General features: G+C 44.9%; 1 protein-coding gene across 1 annotated transcript in view; it reads right to left on the reverse strand.

The window, feature by feature from the left end:
* The window catches only part of RB1 (RB transcriptional corepressor 1), a 117,871-nt gene extending 117,209 nt beyond the window's left edge, over positions 1-662 (reverse strand). Inside the window, exon 1 of the mRNA XM_025263244.3 lies at positions 322-662. Coding sequence (XP_025119029.2) covers positions 322-458 — 137 coding nt within the window. The 5' untranslated portion in view covers positions 459-662. The remainder of the gene's footprint in view (positions 1-321) is intronic.
* Positions 663-15,773: the final 15,111 nt, after the last annotated feature.

Raw genomic sequence — 15,773 nt, forward strand, 5'->3', positions numbered from 1 at the left:
CGGATGCGCAGGGCCGTCTCGCGGAGCAAAGGCGGCACCTGTCACTTCGCTCAGCGACCCGAGCCCCACCCGCCCGACACCTGTCAAGCTGGAGCCGAGACCCCCTCCCGGCCGCCCTCCTCTGGCGGCGCCCGCACCCAGACCCCTGTCAGCTCCCTCCGGGCGCTCCGCCGCGAGGGGTGGTGGAGGGGGGACCGTCCTCCCGCCCGGACCGGCGCCCCGCGGGGACGCGCCCCCGCCTAGACGCCGCGGCGCCCGCCGACGCAGCCTCGGGGCGCCCTCCCCGCTCGCCGCCCGCCGCCGGTGGCTCGGCCCGCTCACCTGGCCAGAGGCAGGTCCTCGGAGCCGCTGTCCTGCTCGGGGTCCTCCTCAGGGGGCGGCGGCAGGGGCGGCGGCGGGGGCTCCGCGGCGGCGGCGGCGGCGGCGGCGGCTGCTCTCCGGGGGGTTTTGGGCGGCATGACGCGCTAGCAGGGCAGGCGCCGGCGGGCGCTGGAGGAGGGCCGGGGAAAGGAGAGGACGCGCGCACCTCGGGCACGCCCCGTCCTCGGCCGACTCCCGTTACAAAAATAATTTGAACGTTCCCCTGAGAAAAAAACCGGGCCGGCCCTCCCCCGCCCGGCAACCGAGCGCCGCGGCCAACCGCGGGAAAACGTCACTTCCGCCCGCGGCGTCACGTCCGCGAGGCTCCCGGGCCCGCCGGCGTCGGGAGGGCACCGGGGTGCTGGGCGAGGCGAGGCGAGGCGCGGGCCGGGCGGGCGGGGAGCCCCGGGCCCGCAACCCAGGCGCCTGCCCGGAGGCAGCGGCCGCCGCCGCTGCCTCAGCCTGCCTCTCCTCGAAACTCGCCCCTGCGGGCGTGAGTGGCCGAGTAAGGGCGCTGCCCGGCCCGGTGGGTACGCGCGGGCTCCCTCGCTATAGCCGGGTGGATCCGGGGCTGCAGCCGAGGCCCCCGCCGGGGAGTATCGGGCGAGCGCACCCGGGGCGGGCACGCCCCTCTCCTCCGTGGGCGGCGCCCTCCCGCTCGCCCGCGCTTCTCCCGCTCAATCCGTTAAGCGAAGTCAGCCAAAACAAAAACAAACACCCTCAGGGACACCTATGAGGAGCTGGCTATTGCCCACTACTAGCGGAGACCAAGTATGGGACGACGAACCTGGCCTTTTGAGAGTTCTTTGAGGGAAGAGGGGTGGGGGCTGCGGGCAAAGAACTGATGACAAGGTGCTGCGCGGTTTTAATAGTAGCGTAAAACCAGGAAGCACCATCGAAACGTCGAAAGGACATCTTCAGAGGAGCAGGGGCATTTGAATAGAAGTTTGCCAGACGGACCTCACCTCTAAGGAGGACTTACTATGTGCGCAGGGGATTGTTCTGGTCATTTTACCTCATTATCTTACCGAATCCTCAGAAACAGCCCTTTAAAATAAGTTGTAGTCGTATTACACTTTGGATAGGGAAAACAGGCTCAGAAGAGTTAATTCATTTGCCCAGTACTCCAGTATTCTGGCCTGGAGAATTCCATGGACAGAGGAGCTGACAGGCTACAGTCCATGGGGTCGCTAAGAATCAGATACGACTGAGTGACTTACACACACACACACACAGAGCCGATGGGTTTAGAGGTTTTGAACCCAGATTTATTTGACTCTACTAATCCATTACGTTGTGTTAAAGAAAACACCCAGAGGAGAGAAATAGCATGTGCAAGGCACAAAGACATCAGAAAAGAGTTTGCAGGAATTACTGTGGTCAAACATTGACTTAGAAACTGTTTCCTGTCTCTTGGTATTTACTTATGCTAATAGATTGCCTAGTTTGAGTACCTGCTTTTGTCTCACTGGCAGATGCTATGGGTTGCCCGCTCGGAGCTTCGAAACTGAGGTGCTATGAATAAAATACAGCTGTGCTCTGATGTGAATTCCCTCATCCTTGGAACAGCTGAGAAGGGCTGAGGCAGCCAACGCCTTCAGGCAAGTGGTAGCTCTTGGGTTTATCCCTGTGGGCCATACAATGGATTATCATTTTCTGTGTATATTATGGTGTATGCCAGAATGTGAAAAGGGGTTAGCAGTTATTGGCCTACTCAACAACAAGTTCTAAGTTCAGAAACTCTCTCTTGTGGACTCAAAAGTTTATCAGGAGTTAGGGTCCATGCCCAGACCCAACTTCAGAGGCCAAATACCATCACAGCGGTAATTCCACTCATTTTTCCCAGGATTCAAGTAGGGTAGTAAGGAACACAGGGTACAGTTTTGGTTTTTGTAAGATGCAGTTTTGGTTTTTGCAAGATCAAAGACAGTCAGCTGGGAGCCTCTAAAATGAGATACAGATGACATAGTTCTACCCCTTAATTATTTTGAGAATGTGTCACTTGCAGTTGCTGCAGCCATAGTGACTTAAGACAAGCTGACCTGAGGATGAGGCAGAAAGCTCAGTAGTAATATCAGAAAATCTGGGTCTTTGGTGACGTGACTGAGCCTCTGATTTGACTGGCCCTGGAGCTGACCTTGATGGAGCTGGGGTTTTCAGTTGTTTCCACCAAAAAGCGTCAAAACCAATAATTTTGCTCCAGTGAACTCCTTCCATATAGAGAACAGTCATTAATGTAGCCTGAGTACCTAGCATGGTGTTGAGCACACAATAAATGCTTCTTTGCTAAAACTCGGGATTGAGTGAAAGTAGAGGAAAGTCTGGGAACTGAAGTAAACTCTCTTCATATATAGATATGACTTACTTTATTAAACCCATTTTGTCAATACCCAAGTTTACTGTAATTATGATAGCTCAGAGATTTCTCACTTTACAAAAGGATGTGTATCTTACCATGGATACATTTAAAGTCCTGGGAATTCCCAGTGGTTAAGTCTCGGAGCATTAAATCCAGTGGATAAGACTCTGCGCTTCCAAAGCAGGGGGCACAGGTTTGAGCCTTGGTTGGGGAACTAAGGTCATGCACACTGTTTGATGCAGCCAAAATAAAGTCTTTATACAAAACTCGGGAGAAATTGAGTCAATTAAAATCCCTGTATTCCTCCCACAGCTTTCTGTTGCATTGCCAAAGAAGTGTTAGAAAGTCTACAGATTCTCCAAGGAAGTTCCCCCCAATCTTTCTGCACCTTCATAGTAGTTTTAAGATTACTGTAAAACCAAAAAAAAAAATTTCTTTCTTAGATTTTCTACCTGGAGACAGAACTCTCTTCAGTTTGAGGCCCCTTCAGTGATATCAGAATTTTTTTTTTAAGCCTTCCGCAGTCTAAGTCTGCCTTTGACTTTTTCTTTGATTTTTTTTTTTTTGGCTGTGCTGGTTCTTTGTCCTGACGCACAGCCTCTTCATTGTGGTGCGTGAGCCTTCTCTGGTTGCGGGGCACCAGCTCTAGAGTTGGAGGGCTTAGTAGTTGCAGCAACAGGCCACCTGCCCCATGGCATGCGGGATCTTAGTTCCAGGACCAGGGATCAAACCCTTGTCCCCCGCATTGGAAGGCAGATTCTTAACCACATTGGCCCATCAGGGAAGCCCCTCGACCTCCTTGTAAACTGCCACACTGTCTCCATTTCTTTCCCATCTAGCTTCTTGAAAGGGTCGTCCCCGTGTGCGCTTCTCTCGCAGCTCCTCAGCCTGCTAGTGTTGCCTCCAGCGCTCCACTGAAACCACTCTCTCAAAGGTCACCAGTGTCCTAATTGTCAACTCATGGCTTCCTTTTGGTCTCAACCTACTTGACCTTTATTGCAGTTAACACAGTGAACTACTTCCTCTTAAAGCTTCCATAGTCTTCCACAAATTTGTGGTCTCCTTGTTCCCCTCCTCTCTTCTGTTACTTCATAAACTCCTCTACTAGTTCTTCTCCTCGCAGTGCTGCTTAAAGTGTGGTTCTTGGACCAGTGCCAGTCTGCAAACTACTTGTGTTTGGTACACAAGGAAATAAGGACAGAAGTTAAGAGTAAACGTTTCAGGCTTCCCTGCTGGCTAAGACAGTAAATAATCTGCCTGCAAAGCAGGAGACCTGGGTTCGATCCCTGGGTTGGGACAATCCCCTGGAGAAGGGAAAGGCTACCCACTCCAGTACTCTTGCCTGGAAAATTCCATGAAAAGAGGAGCCTGGTGGACTACAGTCCATGAGGGTCACAAAAATATAATTAGCATTCTATAAACATGAAAAAAAAAGAGTAAATGTTTCACAGCATTTATAGTTTAACATTTCAGCAGTATCCAAGCATGTGATCATTGGACACCTCTGGTTAAACAGAGTATAGAGTGGTTCAGATTTCTCCAACTTGTGTGACAAGTAGTAGGTGCGTGGCACAAATTGTAGGTCTGTGTCCTTGTCACGTGCTAAAGGACCACATTAGTGAAAGAGTGAAATTTTTAAGGTTAGTTTGTCAACTGTAAGCCAAAAGTGAATAAAAATATGTGGAAATGTAAAATTTTCCATTTACAACTAGTTATTTTTACAGTCATTTTATTTTTACAGCCATTTTCATTTTTAATCAAGCCTGTTTTTGAAATTCACAGCTAAAGTTGGGAAATAAAATTTGTGTCATTTATTTTTAACCCTAAATTACAGATGGTGAAATAAGCCTTTTCTGTCTTGTCAAGAAAAGACATGTCAGTAGTGGGTTAGTAATGATAGTAGTAAACTGAATAATAACCAGAGAAGTAATTCCAAAGAATTAAATATTTGAGTGTTTGTATTAACTTTGCTTAGAAGTGAAATTCCCTATCTACTGAGTTCACAACCATATCTCATAGCAAAGTACTGAAAGTATGAACTGACTGATGAAGCAAGAAGGCCATCAAATTTCAGTGGCATTTATACATAAAATATAAAAAAAACTATGAATTTGAGAAAACATTTTGAATTTTTATTTTATATGAAAATAGACACACATACTGCTAAGTCACTTCAGTCGTGTCCGACTCTGTGCGACCCCATAGACGGCAGCCCAGCAGGCTCCCCCGTCCCTGGGATTCTCCAGGCAAGAACACTGGAGTGGGTTGCCATTTCCTTCTCCAATGCGTGAATGTGAAAAGTGAAAGTGAAGTCGCTCAGTCGTGTCCGACTCTTAGCGGCCCCATGGACTGCAGCCTACCAGGCTCCTCCGTCCGTGGGATTTTCCAGGCAAGAGTACTGGAGTGGGTGCCATTGCCTTAGGGAATTCATAAATCCAGAATCTATTTCTTTCATTGAAAGATAATTTAAATGTAACTATTAACGTAATAGGATAAATCTTCGGAACGGCTACTGATGAAGAATTGAAAATTAATTTTTAAAATAAAGCATCATTTGCTTCATTTGGAGTAAAAGTTAAGAATGAATATCTAAGCTTACTGAATTTGCTTTAAAATCTCAGTGGTTAGGACCCAGCACTTTTGCTTCCAGGGCCCAGTTTCTATCCCTCCTTGGGGAACTAATATCCCACAAGCCTCGTGGCAAAAAAAAAAAAAAGTAAAGTCTTTTCTTCCATATCCTTAAACATACCTTTATGAGACTGATTGCTCTGCTATTAGTGTTCTTAAATACAACACAGAAACAGTTTAGGGACTTCTGTAGTGGTCCAGCAGTTAAGACTCCTCGCTTCCACTGCAGTGGGTGTGAGTTTGAACCCTGATCAGGGAACTAAGATCCCAACTGCCCAACAGTGTGGCCAAAAAATAAAAACAACGGAAAATAGCAACAACAACAACAACAAAATAGAAACAATTTAAATATACATTTTGCTAGTGGCATTGTCAGCAACCAAGCTACGTTAGAGGACTTAACAAGGAAGAAACACATCCATTTATCATGTTAAAAATTTTAAATGTTAACAGAGTTAAAATATTAAATATTGTTATAGTATTTAACATAGGAAATTGTCACTTCACTGCCAACCTTTTGTTTAGACCATGGAATGATGGAAAATTAAGGGTGTATTAGCTATTCTCTGGAGAAGGCAATGGCACCCCACTCCAGTACTCTTGCCTGGAAAATCCCATGGACGGAGGAGCCTGGAGGGCTGCAGTCCATGGGGTCGAGAAGAGTCAGACACGACTGAGCGACTTCACTTTGACTTTTCACTTTCATGCATTGGAGAAGGAAATGGCAACCCACTCCAGTGTTCTTGCTGGAGAATCCCAGGGATGGGGGAGCCTGGTGGGCTGCCGTCTAGGGGGTCGCACAGAGTCGGACATGACTGAAGCGACTTAGCAGCAGCAGCTATTCTCTATATTGATCACCTGTCTGTACACTTTCAGTGAACAAAGTGCAGTTGTTATAGTTTTTTCCTTTTATCTTATGTTATTTTTTGTTTTAATTCTGTTTTTCGAAATGCAGTTTTATGTCTCTTTGAAATACTTGACAGTGTGAGAGAGCTTGTGTTTGGTGTGCCACTTTTGTTTTCATTTCATTTTTCTACTGCTTTTCCATATTTTACTTTCCAAAAATTTATTTTTCACAAAACATTAAAATTAGAAAGTTCATTCCTTTATGGGTAGTGTGAGATAGCACTGCCTAGAAGATCTTCATCTCTCTTCTATTCTTGCTCTATTTCATTCCCATGATTTAAGTCACCTCCCACATGTGTGTGCTTAGATACTTTCTGATTTCAAGAAATAGAAACCTACTCAGTTTACCTGAATTATTCAGGGTTTAGAAAGGCAATGCCAAAGAATGCTCAAACTACTGCACAATTGCACTCATCACACACGCTAGTAAAGTAATGCTCAAAATTCTCCAAGCCAGGCTTCAGCAATACGTGAACTGTGAACTTCCAGATGTTCAAGCTGGTTTTAGAAAAGGCAAAGAAACCAGAGATCAAATTGCCAACATCCGTTGGATCATTGAAAAGGCAAGAGAGTTCCAGAAAAACATCTATATCTGCTTTATTGACTATGCCAAAGCCTTTGAATGTGTGGATCACAATAAACTGTGGAAAATTCTGAAAGACATGGGAATACCAGACCACCTGACCTGCCTCTTGAGAAACCTATATGCAGGTCAGAAAGCAACATTTAGAACTGGACATGGGACAACAGACTGGTTCCAAATAGGAAAAAGAGTACATCAAGGCTGTATATTGTCACCCTGCTTATTTAACGTCTGTGGGTCGCACAGAGTCGGACACGACTGAAGCGACTTAGCAGCAGCAGCAGAGTACATCATGAGAAACGCTGGGCTGGAAGAAACACAAACTGAAATCAAGATTGCCAGGAGAAATATCAATAACCTCAGATATGCAGATGACACCACCCTTATGGCAGAAAGTGAAGAGGAACTAAAAAGCCTCTTAATGAAAGTGAAAGAGGAGAGTGAAAAAGTTGGCTTAAAGCTCAACATTCAGAAAATGAAGATCATGGCATCTGGTCCCATCACTTCATGGCAAAGAGATGGGGAAACAGTGGAAATAGTGTCAGACTTTTTTTGGGGGGCTCCAAAATCACTGCAGATGGTGATTGCAGCCATGAAATTAAAAGACGCTTACTCCTTGGAAGAAAAGTTATGACCAACCTAGACAGCATATTCAAAAGCAGAGACATTACTTTGCCAACAAAGGTCCATCTAGTCAAGGCTATGGTTTTTCCGGTGGTCGTGTATGGATGTGAGAGTTGAACTATGAAGAAGGCTGTGCGCCGAAGAATTGATGCTTTTGAATTGTGGTGCTGGAGAAGACTGTTGAGAGTCCCTTGGACTGCAAGGAGATCCAACCAGTCCATCCTAACGGAGATCAGTCCTGGTTGTTCATTGGAAGGACTGATGCTGAAGCTGAAACTCCAATATTTTGGCCACCTCATGCAAAGAGTTGACTCACTGGAAAAGACCCTGATGCTGGGAGGGATTGGGGGCAGGAGGAGAAGGGGACGACAGAGGATGAGATGGTTGGATGGCATCACCAACCCAATGGACGTGAGTTTGGGTGAACTCCGGGAGTTGGTGATGGACAGGGAGGCCTGGCATGCTGCGATTCATGGGGTCACAAATAGCTGGACATGACTGAGCGACTGAACTGAACTGATGATTATTTAGGGGGGAAAAGTGCAGAAGACCAAAAAAAGATTCCCTGCTGCTCCATCCATGTATTTTGTCATCCATCTTGCAGCAGGCACTGTGAACACTGCTATTCTTCATCTCTTTGTTCTGTTCTCCTGCCACAAGAACCTTCTCTCCATGCCACCAATTCACACTCTTCAGGAGAGAAAACGTGATCAATTTCCCTACTAAACTGTAATTTATATTAACAGGATCAGATAACATAATTCATGGAGCTCAGTGTCAAATGAAAATGTAGAGCCTATTGTTGGAAAATTATTGAGACTTCCAAGATGGTGACAGCAGAGCTTTAAATCAAGCTCAAGGCCCTTCTAACGTGGAGTGTTACACAGCTGCATGGTCTACATGCCCCAAAGCCAGGTCTGTCCGTGAGGGTAGATCTGTGTCTGTTCTGCTAACTAGCATATCCGCATGCCTAGCATGTGCCCACAACACTGAGCAGTCAGTTGGGTAGCCAGTTTAGTACTACACTATTATACTGGGTTGACCAAAAAGTTTGTTTGGATTTTTCCATAAGATCTTCCAAACAAACTTTTTGGCAACCCAGTATTAGTTTCCCCTCCTCTCCTGCCCATTCCCTTGTCTTCACTCCTTTTTCTTTCAAATGGCCCTCAGGCTCTATTTTCTAGAGAATCCAAGCTAAAAGACTTGGCACCAGGCTAAACTCCAGTTAGAATGGGGACCAATGGGGTTTTGACTCAACACCACATTCTGTGGTAAGTCACTGGAAAACAGAATGTGGATGGATCTAAGGGAATGAGAATAAAGCATTTCTATCTTTGTGTCTCATGTTCATTTTCACCAAAGAGCATCTACCACAGCAGAGGTCCTCAGGCACCAGGTGAACAAGATAATTGTGGTATCAGCTAGCACAAAGAGCCTGTGATAGAAAGGTCATGGTGGCGGGGATGAAAGTCTTGCATGGGTCCAAAAATATGGTCTCCTCACCAGTTCTGTTCTAGCTAGATTACTAGTTTGTGCCATTGCTGAACTCCCAACTTGCTATTTGCGGAGACCAAAACTGAGCCTTTGATGAGGCATTACTCTTTGAGAAGACTGTCTGCCACTTGATGGCAGATTGATTACACTGAGAAGGAGGAGATAGTGATTCATCCTTAAAGGAGGCAGTGATTCATCTTTATCAGAACTGGTGACTAAAGTGGTTATGAGCTTGCCTTCCTGGCCCTCAGTGCCTCTGCCAGCACCACAACTCAATTTATGGAAGCCTAATATACTGACCAGTTCATCCCAAAGGAAATCTACCCTGAATATTCATTGGAAGAACTGATGGTGAAGCTGAAATTCCAATTCTTTGGCCACCTGATGTGAAGAACTGACTCATTGGAAAAGACCCTAATGCTGGGAAAGATTGAAGGTGGGAGGAGAAGGGGACGACAGAGGATGAGATGGTTGGGTATCACCGACCCAGTGGACAGGAATTTAAGCAAAGTCCAGGGAACACTGGAGGACAGAGGAGCCTGGCATGCTGCACTTCATGGGGTCACAGAGTCAGACACAACTTAGCAACTGAAGAACAACAATATATTGACATGATTTCTCTCATAATAATGGCTCAGATCAAAGAATCCATTTTATGACAAAAGAGGAGAAACAATGAACACATGACCAGGGGCCCCTCTGGTTTTACTGTGGGACACATCTATATTAGATAGATCTTATTGCATTAACAGAACACTCCAGACTTAGCACATTCCAGACTGCAGGAACCTCCCTGCAAAATACAGTATAAGCACCAAACCAACTGATCATATATGATGCTGTGGCCCCCAACAACTAAAATATAAGGGTACAAGAAAGAAAGAATGGAGATAGAATTAGCCCCTTGTGATGGATGGATGGGGCTTCTCTGGTGGCTCAGATGGTAAAGAATCTGCCTGCAATCCAAGAGACCCAGGTTTGATCCCTGGGTTGGGATGATCCCCTGGAGAAGGGAATGGCTACCCACTCCAGTATCCTTGCCTAGAGAATTCTAAGGACAGAGGAGCCTGGTGGGCTACAGTCCATGGGGTGAGGTGGATGGATGCTGTTGGTGCTTTGTTTAAATCTCCTTTCTCTACTGGCACTCATCCCCCAGCTAATGTGAGTGTTGACTGGGGATTGTCCTCAGCCAAATGGGAGTTGCCTCGTCTATGACATCTATAGTCCCTGACCCCTCATCTATGACATCTGTACTCCCTGATCTTAGTTCCCTGAACAGGGATGGAACCCATGATCCTGCATTGGAAGAGCGGGGTCTTAACCTTTGGACAGCCCAGCAAGTTCTGGTCCCAGAGTTTTTCAGTTGGCAATGAGGAATGAGATGTTGAGGGACCAGACAACACCTAGACATGCATAACCCAGAAATGTGGGAGATTTAATGTCTGAGGAGAAAAATTTTATCTCTTATTTATCTATTTTATGTATCAAACAAGGGAAAAAACAAGGGGATTTAACAGATTTTTTTTTCTTTTTTATCCTTTGACCACACCAAGAGGCATGTGGGTTCTTAGTTCCCTGACCAGTGAGCAAACCTGTGTGCCCTGCCTTGGAAGTATGGAGTGTTAACCACTGGATTGCCAGGGAAATCCCTAACATAAATTCTTTGTCTTCTTTTTCCCAGAAGTTTGTTCTGAGATTAGGGTCATTTATATTGTCTTTTGAAAGATGCTCTCATAAGACTGAGCAGTTATTACCAGTTGTGTTTAATATACAGTGATGTCAAGTTCAGGCTTCCCTGGTGGCTCAGTGATGAAGAATCCACCTGCCAGTGCAGGAAACAAAGGTTTGATCCCTGAAAAAGAAAATGGCAACCCACTCCAGTATTCTTGCCTGGGAAATCCCATGGACAGAGGAGCCTGGCAGACTACAGTCTATGGGATTGCAAAAGTCAGACATGACTTAGCAACTGAGCACAAACACTCACACAATGTCCAGTTCATAGAAGAAGCGATAAAGTGCATATATTAATACATGTAGGATGAACAATAATGTGTAGACACAGGTTGTCTCTCTTCATTCATTTTATTTTTATACAATAAGTTTAGACTTGTGCAATTCTATGTATGGTGTTCTATGATAAGAAAAAACTATAGTTTTAATTTACAAATCTATACAATCATTATTGTGAGATTCTTGCATTATATGTAAAGTTGTATAATATTAGTTCATCAGAGTACATATTATAATCGCAGAGCAATCAATCTCCAAAAACTGAAAAAAAAGACATAACTGAAAAAGAAATATACTTCAATTAGAAAGCAGGATACAAAAGCAAGACATGACAATATGCTTTTTATTAATATGTGAAAGTGAAAGTTGCTCAGTCGTGTCTGACTCTTTGCAATCCCATGGACTATGCAGTCCATGGAATTCTCCAGGCCAGAATACTGGAGTAGGTAGCCTTTCCCTTCTCCAGGGTATCTTCCCAACCCAGGGATCGAACTCAGGTGTCCCACATTGCAGGTGGAATTTTTACCAGCTGAGCCACAAGGGAAGTAATATAAGAGATTTACTTTAAATATGAAGACACGACTAAGTTAAAGTGATGGACATAAATATGCCATAAAAATATTAATCATAAGTTAGAGCTTCTATTTTAATATAAAAGAAAGTAGACTGGGGCTTTCTGATGGTCCAGGGGCGACAACTCTGCAGTACTAATGCAGGGGGCCCGGGTTCAATCCCTGGTCAGGGAACTAGGTCCCACACGCTGCAACTAAGAGTTCACACACTGCAAGTAAAGATCCCGCGTGCCACAATGAAGACTTGGTGTAGCCAAATAAAAACAAATATTAGGAAAAAAAGGAAGTAGGCTTCATAACAAGGAGTTTTACCAGAGATGAAAAGGATATTTCATATTGATAAAAGAATCACTCAAGAAGATATAATACTTTTAAATATGCATATGTCAAATATAACTTCAAATTCATGATGTAAGAATTGACAGAACTTAAGGAAAAGACCGTGATGCTGGGAGGGATTGGGGGCAGGAGGAGAAGGGGACGACAGAGGATGAGATGGCTGGATGGCATCACCAACTTGATGGACATGAGTCTGAGTAAACTCTGGGAGTTGGTGATGGACAGGGAGGCCTGGCGTGCTGCAATTCATGGGGTCGCAAAGAGTCGGACACGACTGAGCAACTGAACTGAACTGAACTGAAGGGAGAAATAGACAAATCCTTAGTTGTAGTTAGTGATCATAGCACTTATTTCACAGGAATTGATAAAAACAAGTACACAAAAATAATTGAGCATTTTCTAGATTTTTTTGTATTGATCTCTAATTTGAATCTGCTAAGCTCAAAAAACATACTGTTTGATTTCAGTCATTTGAGATTTATTCAGACTCGTATTATGGCCCAACCTATGGACTGTCTTGGGAAATCTTCTATGTGTCTTTTAAAAGATGTGTATTCTGTAGTTGATGGGTATAATAGTCTAAATATCAATTAGCTTAATTTTTATATAGTGTGATGTAGGAGTGATGGCTCATTTTTTCCATATAAAGGCTCAGTCATTTCAGTACTATTTGTGAGAATCTTTGTGAACAGAATGTATAAAGAACTCTTCCAACTGAACAATAAAAAGACAAACAACCCAACTTTTTAAATGGGCAAAATACTTGAAAAGACATTTGCCAAAGGAAGATATATGAGTGATCAATAAGCACATGGAGAAATGTTCAGTATATTAGACATTGCTGCTGCTGCTAAGTCGCTTCAGTCGTGTCCGACTCTGTGTGACCCCAGAGACGGCAGCCCACCAGGCTTCTCCGTCCCTGGGATTCTCCAGGCAAGAACACTGGAGTGGGTTGCCATTTCCTTCTCCAATGCATGAAAGTGAAAAGTGAAAGGGAAGTCACTCAGTCGTGTCGGACTCTTAGCGCCCCCATGGACTGCAGCCTACCAGGCTCCTCCATGCATGGGATTTTCCAGGCAAGAGTACTGGAGTGGGTTGCCATAGGGAAACTCAAAACCATACTCTCCAACAACTAAAATGCCTCAAATTTAAAAGAAGGCAACACCAAATGCTGACAAAGATAGGAAGCAACCGAAACTCTCATTCATTTATGGTGGGAGAATGCAGTCCACACACTCCTAAGGTGGCCCTCTGTGATCCCTACCCCTTAGTATCCCTGCCCTGTGTTCCCCACCTCCTCTTGAGGGTGAGTGGAACTTGTAATGGAATATGGCAATAGAATGTGACAAAGGAGATGGGATATGCTATGCTATGCTATGCTATGCTATGCTAAGTCAGTTCAGTCATGTCCGACTCTGTGTGACCCCATAGAGGGCAGCCCACCAGGCTCCCCCGTCCCTGGGATTTTCCAGGCAAGAACACTGGAGTGGGTTGCCATTTCCTTCTCCAATGCGTGAAAGTGAAAAGTGAAAGTGAAGTCGCTCAGTCGTGTCCGACTCTTAGCAACCCCATGGACTGCAGCCTACCAGGCTCCTCTGTCCATGGGATTTTCCAGGCAAGAGTACTGGAGTGGGGTGCCATTGCCTTCTCCGAGGAGATGGGATAGACGTGGTTAAATGTATTTGATTACTTGATTATGTAGTATAAGATTGTAGCACTCATCTTGCTGAGGTCTCTTGCTCCTTAGTTGGCCTTGAGGAAGCAGCTGACCATTTAAGGAACCCCACATAAGGAACTGCATGCAGCCTCTAGAAACTGAGGGCAACCTGCAGCTAAGAGCCAGGAAGAAAATGAAGCCCTCGATCCTGCAACCAAAAGGACATGAATTCTACTGACAACCACATGAGTCTGGAAGCAGGTCCTTTTCCAGTTGAGCCACCATATGAGAAACTAGTCTTGTTCAACACCTTGATTGCAGCCTTCCTTGCAAATGATCAGCTAAGCTGTAATTCTTGACCCACAGAAACTGGGAGATAATAAATGTGTTTTGCTTTAAGCTGTTATGTTCATGGTAATATTGTTAAGCAATAATAGATAACTAATACAGACTATAAAATGGCACAACCACTTTGGGAGATGGATTGGTATTTTCTTACAACATTAAACAGAAACCCACCATAAAATGCACATATTCTACAATCAAGAGAAACATCATAAGTCCTCAAAAAAGACCCATATACAAATATTCATAACTTCATTCATAATAGCCAAAATTCAGGAAAAACAAATTTCCATCCATACAAATGTAGATTAAGAAATTGTGTGTGTTGATACAATACAATGAATACTACTCAGCAATAAAATGAAATAAACTTTTGATGGACATAAAACATGCATGAATCTCAAAAATATTGTGCTAAGCTAAAGAAACAAGACACAAATGAGTATAAACTGTAAGATTCTGCCTATGTGAAGTGCTAGACAGGCAAATCTAATCATGGTGAAAGCAACTGAACCAATGATTGTCTCTGGGGGTTCAAGGGCAGGCATTGACTTGAAAAGGGCATGAGATCATCTTCTGCCCTGATGGACATACTGGCTGTCTTGATGGATTAGGCTTCCATGGTAGCTCAGCTGATGAAGAATCCGCCTGCAATGCAGGCATGCCTTGTTCGATTCCTGTGTTGGGAAGATCCCCTGGAGAAGAGATAGACTACCCACTCCAGTACTCACGGGCATCCCTGTTTGCTCAGATGGTAAAGAAGCTGCCTGCAAGGCAGGGAACCTGGGTTCGATCCCTGGGTTGGGAAATCCCCTGAAGGAGGGCATGGCAACCCACTCCAGTATTCTTGCCTGGAGAATACACATGGACAGAAGAGCCTGGTGGGCTACAGTTCGTGGGGTCACAAAGAGTTGGACACGACTGAGCAACTAAGCATAGCACAGCATATATTTGTTTTGAATTGTATACATAAGATCTGTGCTTATCACTATATGTAAATTATACTTTAATTTGAAAAAAGTAAACAAAGCAAAATGGAAATACCTGTTTAGTAAAGATAGTGCACATGGCAACAAATTACCCCAAGATGCTTGCAAAGATAAAGAAAAATATATAGACCATCTGCTGTGTGTAGTCTGTAAGAACATAGGTTTTCAGAGGAAAAGGCACCTGCTGATTGGTTCTGTCTTCTCGGTTGATATTTGTGTCTGGAGCTTCCTTGACTCAAACCACCCAAAGAATACCATCCCACCCAATGAATGCCATGAACTCTACAGCCCATATATAATCAATGCTGCTGCTGCTGCTAAGTCACTTCAGTCGTGTCCGACTCTGTGTGAGCCCATAGACAGCAGCCCACCAGGCTCCCCCGTCCCTGGGATTCTCCAGGCAAGAACGCTGGAGTGGGTTGCCATTTCCTTCTCCAATGCACAAAAGTGAAAAGTGAAAGTGAAGTCGCTCAGTCGTGTCCAACTCTTCGTTACCCCATGGACTGCTGCCTACCACGCTCCTCCATCCATGGGATTCTCCAGGTAAGAGTAAGAGTACTGGAGTGAGTTGCCATTGCCTTCTCCTTGGTAAGTGCAATAAAGGGAAAAAAACAGAGTATACTTTTTTTTCTTTTTCAAGTGTTAGTCACTCAGTCATGTCCAATTTTTTGTGACCCCATGGACTGTAGCCCACCAGGCTCCTCTGTCCCTGGGATTCTCCAGGCAAGAACACTAGAGTGGGTTGCCATTTCCTTCCACAGTGCGTGAAAGTGAAAAGTGAAAGTGAAGTCACTCAGTCGTGTCCGACTCACAGCGACCCCATGGACTGCAGCCTACCAGGCTCCTCCATCCATGGGATTTTCTAGGCAAGAGTACTGGAGTGGTTTGCCATTGCCTTCTCTGATAT

This window comes from Bubalus bubalis, chromosome 13, assembly GCF_019923935.1.
Source record: "Bubalus bubalis isolate 160015118507 breed Murrah chromosome 13, NDDB_SH_1, whole genome shotgun sequence".
Classification (NCBI taxonomy): Eukaryota; Metazoa; Chordata; class Mammalia; order Artiodactyla; family Bovidae; genus Bubalus; species Bubalus bubalis.